Here is a 7,252-nt window from a genome sequence, read left to right as displayed (position 1 = left end):
CAACAAAGTTCCACGCTTCAGTTTTGCGCAGTGGCAAATGATCATGCGACAATTGCCTTCAAGGTATACAGTAAACAGTTATTTTAATAAGTCTTCGATTTCGCTCTCGTGCGTGACACGCTTATAACTCGAAACAACAGATCGAGATATAAACAGCCGAGCAAATAGAAAGGTACGTATGTAGTTTTCAATATCGCTGAACATAGCGAACCAAAAAGGTGAAGTATCCTGTTGCATGAGAGCTTTTCCAGCAAAGTTTGTGTAGTTCACTACAGAAAGGAGTGTTCTTCGAGGGGGGCGAATTCATTCCGCGGCCAACTATGCAGCCACGTACAACGACGCTCTTTGACGTTAATGTTTCCCACACGGAATGCAAAAATATACGAAATTCCCGGAGTAGCTCACCAGCAACGTTCGGTTACTGGCGAGCTACTCTCTGGCATCTGCAAGACGTGTTTAAAAAAGCGAAGAAGTACTTCTAGGCACCGTGGTACTGCTAAATGCCAGGCCGCGCTCTGCATTCAACTCGCCTGCACCCAAAGCGCTTGGAAGGGATATGGCGGCGAGAGGTCACGTGATGCGAGTAAGCCAATCGCGTCGGCGGCGGCGCGGAAAACAGATGCGATACTCTGAACATTTTCTAGTGATTCTACTTCTCACATGCGACGGTGAAATAATTCCACCGCTGCTCTTCCGTTTAATTAAAGGTGCAACTCACCTGATTTCAGGGCTGTGATGCGCTGCTCACATGTAGTTGTACGAACTTTTCGAGCAATGAAGCCTGCTATGTATACGTACCACGAAACCGACAAAAGCAAAGAGGCTTTCGGGTAGTGATGCAGAACTATCGGTAAATTGACTATTGATAGCATCGATAGTTTTTTTTTTTAAAGTATCGATAGTGTTCTTGTTAACCTCCCTGCCTTCCTCTGCTCTTTCTCTATCGATAGTCCAATCGGCAGCACCATCGGTAATATTACTGGCGATATTACTGACACGCGTGTTTATTGCTTTGTTTTCATGTATTCGGGTTTCACCCACAAAGACTGTTCGCAGCGTTTGACGCAGACCAAGCCGCAATGTTTGAGAAGCTTCGCGATTGTTTGAGATCATTTTGTTAAGACAACGCGCCGGACGTCAATAGTCAAGTTTATTCGAGAGAACTTGTTTGGGGCAGCGCTAAGAAACACACGGACAAAGACACATAGTAGACGCCACGGGCGCTACTATGTGTCTACTACTATATGTCTTTGTCCGTGGGTTCCTTAGCGCTGCCTCAAACAAGTTCGACGATGAACCAGCTCGCCCAAACCAAAGTTTTGTTATTTGAGAGCTCACGCGAGCACCAGCGATAACGCTGGAAGGTTCGATGACTGGAGTATAAAAGACGACGCGTTCCACCGATTATGAGATTACTAGACGGCCGGCGACTGTTCTCGCCGCTATCAGCGCGCATCGCTTGTATTTTGAGTTTTGATTTTCTGGGCACAAGTTCACCCGAATAAAGAGCTTCGTATTTCCCAGTCTTTCTGCAGCATTCTTCACCCTCATAACCACATTACAAACTATCCAGAGTGGTGCGCATAATGATGCAGTTGCTGGCTGGCCATATTGCCAAAATGTTGTGATAGTGTCCCGTTGCGTGCGTTTTCTGTCGCAATGTGCCACTCGACTTCATGTGACAAACCCCTTTTTTTCTTTCAAGCTGAAAACTTCAGTGCAAACCAGGTCGAAGGCAAAGAGATGAGACAAGCACTGAAAGTTATGTACCAACTAGGCGCCACCGAAGTGCTTTTTTAGTCTTTTTTAACGGCGATAAAATTTTGTGTGCTGTGCATCTTTAGTTTTGATTGGATCTTTCGGGTGACGCCTCACTCACATTCGCCGCTGCATGCTGCAATCGACATTTTTCTGCTTTATGGCTCTGCGCTGAAGTATGACAGCATGCAATGAGCTGAAAAAGAACGTGGATACACGTTTCTCTTCATTACAAGTCGAAGCACCGCGCGCGACCTACGGACTTTGCTTCGAGCTGCGAATCTGTGGAGTGACCCTTGTTCCTGCGAACGGAGAAACTTTATTCGTTATGAATTAGTGGTAAGGCGTGTTTAGTAAAAACCATGCACAAACAGGTGGAAATGTCATAGAGGTAATGCTGCAGCGCGAGGGAGGAGAGGAGAGAAGGCGATCAAACACCTGCGTAAAGGAGAGCGGAAGTAGGCGCAAGCGCAGTGGAGCGCGGACGCCACCACCGCCACCGGACACAGCCCCGAGCAAAAGCTGCTTCGCATCTAAAACTACAGCGCGAGCAGACGCCCCTCGCTTTCCACGCGCGGAAAGTCCACGGGTCCGGCGCAGCAGTTCATCGCAAAAGGCCCACGCGGGACCCGGCGCTTTCCCTTGCTGATGTCGCTGGCAATAGGTTCTGAACTGCTCTCCGCCCGAAGCTTCGCGACCTATTTGTACGACAATGCTCAAATTCCCAAGCAGCACTTTTAGTACGGTACTGCTGCTTCTTTGTCAGCCTGATTGTAAAACTGAACCTGATGCCTCAACATAAGTAAACTTTTTGCTGTTAAAGAACTATGAACCATAACGTAGGCTTGCTTTATCGCTCTCTTTATGGCTAATCGGTACATGACTGTGTAGCACAGTCACTCGATGTAGCCCCTTACTTTGCTATGTAGGTGTGTATGAGTGTATGTGCATGTGCAATTTTATCTCCTTCGTTGCCAGTGTAAGTGGACGTTCTCAAACTGGTAGCCTTGAATTATTCTTTTGTTTTGCAATGATAAGGGTGCTTAGACAATTGCAAGCCTCCTTTGATATTGCTGCTTTGATTCGTGAAAGCGCCTTTATTCTAGATTGTAAGGTCGTTAGTGATACGCACGATAAAACATCCTTAAGGGTGTAAAGTGATCTACTCTGTAAGCTTTATTTCCTATCCTGATCTAAATGAACTCAAAATTTATTCTTCTTACATTTCCATGGCGCACATGTATACAGCACAGCACAGCAATAGCATCACTTGATATCTGAACACTTGAGATCTAAACATATACGTAAGGGGGGCACTTTACAAAGTGCAAAGAAAAAAAAAGTCATTTTTATTATTTCACCTCCTCACCTTCCTCCATTGCATTCACTTTTCATAATCCAGCTATGATGAAGTGTTCAGAGGGTCTGCTTCCAAAGTGGGAGGCACAAGCTATGATTCCCAGTGCCTGTGGACACTCACTAGTTTTTAAAGACGATAGCCTTTCTTGGGATACTTGAAGGCAAAAATTTTGGTCTGTCTGTCTGTCTGTCACACGATTCTGAACGCCCAGCCATCTTGAACTGGTAGCTGCATTGATACTTGCAAACATTGTCAATTAAAAAGAAAATATTACGCGTACCTGAGGCGCAACATCACTATGCAAGTATTATATGGTGTGTTCCTCTACTAGAAAATACATATAAGTAATTCTAAAGACCCTAGTGTTTCTTAGGCTGCCCTGAAAATGCGACTATGCACAAAAAAAAAAAGAAAACTCTGCCGACAATATGGTGCTGCCACCTGAAAGTGGCCCTGGCTTATGCACAAGCTCATGTTTCCAGACGCCACTGTCAGATGGCGTCCATATCTCATGCAGCGCCTCCTCTATTTTATCAATGCCAGCCAGATGCGGCCAATTCAACATGGAGGAGGCGCTGCCTGAGGCAAGGCAAAACATAAATGGCAGAAGACTATCATTTTTCGTCGACATTTCCAGTGAAGCAGGAAGTATTGCAGCCAATTTTGTTTTTCTGAAGCAGAGTTATGCCGCCCAGGTGCTCATTAGTGTCAATACTCAAGTAGAAGTGATTTAGAATAACACATGCATTTCTCCAACCCATAAAAAAGCATGGCGCAACATCGTTCGTGAAAGGGGACATGGAAGTGAAAGGTGTTAGAGGAATGAAGAAGCCACTTTCACGAGAAATGAGTGCCCAGAACACTGAACACCAGGCTGGGGTACCTTCTCTGCCCACTAGAGTGGGTGCCCAGCTGCACTGGCAGTGAAACCAAAAACCTACCGAAAAAGCTGGCATTTGATTCCCACTCCCTTTTACTTCTTCTCTTCCCTACCATGCCTACGTGCCATTCTCGCTAGCAAATTGCCAAACCAACTGTCTTTCTTCACCTTACACCAAGCACACTGTCAACCTTAACAAACTCCGCCGTCCCTGCTAGACCACCCCATCTTTATAGGAAGCCTTTAGGTCCCAAACTCATTCATGGCTTCTCCTTCTTATGATCACGGGACATGTGGTTTGTGAGCCTGTATTTTCGTGAAAAAGATGCATTGCAGTGGACACAAGAGTAGGGACGCTGTCCGGTGTGAGTACGGATGTGCAGGACAAGGCCATTTCTCCGAGGAAAGGATGCACTGCAGTGAACACAGGAAAAGGGACGTTTTTCTGTGTGAGTACGGATATGTCTCATGAGGTGGAATTTCTGCACAAAGGATGCACCACAGTGGACACAGGAAAAGGGACGCTCTCCTGTGTGAATGCGCATGTGGTGAACAAGCTCGCCTTTCATCATAAATGATGCATTGCAGTGGACACACAAAAACGGACGCTCTCCTGTGTGCATACGGATGTGTCTCATGAGGTGGCATTTCTGCAAAAAGGATGCATCGCAGTGGACACAGGAAAATGGACGCTCAACTGTGTGAGTGCGCATGTGGTCACTGAGTTGGTCTTTCTGCGAAAAGGATGCATCGCAGCGGACACAGGAAAAGGGACGCTCTGCTGTGTGAGTACGCATGTGGTCATTGAGAGAGTCTTTCTGCGAAAAGGATGCATTGCAGAGGACACAGGAAAAGGGATGCTCTCCTGTGTGAATGCGCATGTGGTCAGTGAGGGTGCCTTTTCGAGAAAAGGATGCATTGCAGTGGACACACAAGAAGGGACGCTCTCCTGTGTGAGTGCGCATGTGCTCATTGAGTTTGTCTTTTCGCGTAAAGGATGCATTACAGTGGACACAGGAAAACGGACGCTCTCCTGTGTGAGTGCGCATGTGCTCATTGAGTTTGGCTTTTCGCGTAAAGGATGCATTACAATGAACACAGGAAAAGGGACGCTGTCCTGTGTGAATGCGCATGTGCTCAACAAGGCGGGCTTTCGTCATACACGAGAAATTGCAGTGGACACACAAAAAGAGACGCTCACCTGTGTGAGTGCGTATGTGGTCATTGAGTTGGTTTTGCTGCAAAAAGGATGCATCGCAATGGCCACAGGAAAAGGTACACTCTCCTGTGTGAGTACGCATGTGGTCACTGAGTTGGTCTTTCCGCGAAAAGGATGCGTCGCAGTGGACACAGGAAAAGGGACGCTCTCCTGTGTGAGTACGCATGTGGTCATTGAGAGAGTCATTTCGCGAAAAGGATGCATTGCAGAGGACACAGGAAAAGGGATGCTCTAATGAGTGAGTGCGCATGTGGTCATTGAGGGTGCCTTTTCGAGAAAAGGATGCATTGCAGTGGACACACATAAAGGGACGCTCTCCTGTGTGAGTGCGCATGTGCTCATTGAGTTTGGCTTTCCGCGTAAAGGATGCATTACAGTGGACACAGGAGAAGGGACGCTCTCCTGAGTGAATGCGCATGTGCTCAACAAGGCCGGCCTTTGTCACATACGATAAATTGCAGTGGACACACAAAAAGGGACGCTCACCTGTGTGAGTGCGCATGTGGTCATTGAGTTGGATTTTCCGCAAAAAGGATGCATCGCAGTGGACACAGGAAAAGGAAAACTCTCCTGTGTGACTGCGCATGTGGACGCTGAGGGTGCCTTTTCGTAAAAAGGATGCATTGCAGTGGACACACAAGAAGGGGCGCTCTCCTGTGTGAATGCGCATGTGCTCATTGAGTTTGTCTTTTCGCGTAAAGGATGCATTACACTGGACACAGGAAAAGGGACGCTCTCCTGTGTGAGTGCGCATGTGGTCATTGAGGTTGTCTTTCCGTGAAAAGGATGCATTGCAGTGGACACAAGAAAAGGGAGGCTCTCCGGTGTGAGTGCGCATGTGCTCATTGAGTTTGTCTTTTCGCGTAAAGGATGCATTACACTGGACACAGGAAAAGGGAGGCTCTTCGGTGTGAGTGCGCATGTGGTCATTGAGAGAGTCTTTCCGCGAAAACGATGCATTGCAGCGGACACAAGAAAAGGAATGCTCGCTGGTGTGAATGCGCATATGCTCAACAAGGTGGGTTTCTATCACAAACGATGCATTGCAGTGGACACAGGAAAAAGGGTGCTCTCCTGTGTGGGTGCGCACATGAGCCAAGAGCTTGGAATTGTGAACGAATGCAGCTGGACACAAGTGGCACTGTAAGGTGGGTGTGTCCATATGCTTCCGAAGGTGTCTGTTCATAGTTGACTCCTCCAGCATCACACGGATGCCCTGTTGGCAGGAGTGCCGTTGACCTTGTACAGACGCCAGTGAGGAAGACTGCTCCAGTGACTCAACAAACAAGGAACCTGCAAAGCCATCGAACGCACACTAAGGCAATGCAAATTATGTGCCATGGAGAACTGGATTGCAACAGGAGACAATATACAATGATTGCTCTAGATGTAAGTGAAGAAGACGATCATCTGGTCTCACTAAAATCAAAGCTACTCTTAAGGCAAAGCACATTGACCCAGCAAATTTCACAAAAAATTATATCTTGCTGCACATGAAAGCTATGATTAATACATGCGGACAGCAGGTGCTAAAAAAACAGAATTTGATTTACATGTTATTCTGGTGCTATATCTAAGCGTGAAATGTCTTTGTGCACGCAATAATAAACACTAAGCCATAGGAATATGAATAAAACACTGCACAACAAAAGATCCACTTCATGTTCCAACACATGAACCATAAAAAAGTAAAATATGAGTAAAATAAGTTAGAATGATATGAAGAACACTAATAAAAAAGTCGCAGTTTCACCGGAAGGACGAAGCAATGAATGCGATAGCAACAAATTGTAGTATTATACGAAGTGAGGGTGGCAGCTAACTGTTTGGTATCCGATCTCGTGTAACTACAAAACGCCGGTGTAAGAGAATACTGTCGCTCCAGGGAGAGATGCTCTGTGTGTATAGTCATTTCGCGTTCAGAGCGCAGCACATTGAAGGATATATGAGCCGCCCTCTGTGATGCTTGTCGAGATAGCGCGTGTGCCAGCGATCGCGACCGCTCCTTTAGATTCAAAGCTTAAAGTTGCTGCTT

General features: G+C 46.6%; 1 protein-coding gene across 1 annotated transcript; it reads right to left on the bottom strand.

Moving 5' to 3' along the window:
- Window positions 1-2,916: 2,916 nt before the first annotated feature.
- On the bottom strand, window positions 2,917-6,494 carry LOC119376427 (oocyte zinc finger protein XlCOF6-like). Its single transcript, XM_049411415.1, has one exon. It carries the CDS (start codon window positions 6,419-6,421, stop codon window positions 4,259-4,261), a length of 2,163 nt encoding a protein of 720 aa, XP_049267372.1. The 5' UTR covers window positions 6,422-6,494; the 3' UTR covers window positions 2,917-4,258.
- Between the last annotated feature and the right edge of the window lie 758 nt (window positions 6,495-7,252).

The sequence above is a fragment of the Rhipicephalus sanguineus genome, unplaced genomic scaffold (genome assembly GCF_013339695.2).
Source record: "Rhipicephalus sanguineus isolate Rsan-2018 unplaced genomic scaffold, BIME_Rsan_1.4 Seq1196, whole genome shotgun sequence".
NCBI classification, from domain to species: Eukaryota; Metazoa; Arthropoda; class Arachnida; order Ixodida; family Ixodidae; genus Rhipicephalus; species Rhipicephalus sanguineus.
The sequence above is the reverse complement of the archived record's forward strand: the minus strand, read 5'-3'. Positions and strand labels throughout refer to the sequence as shown.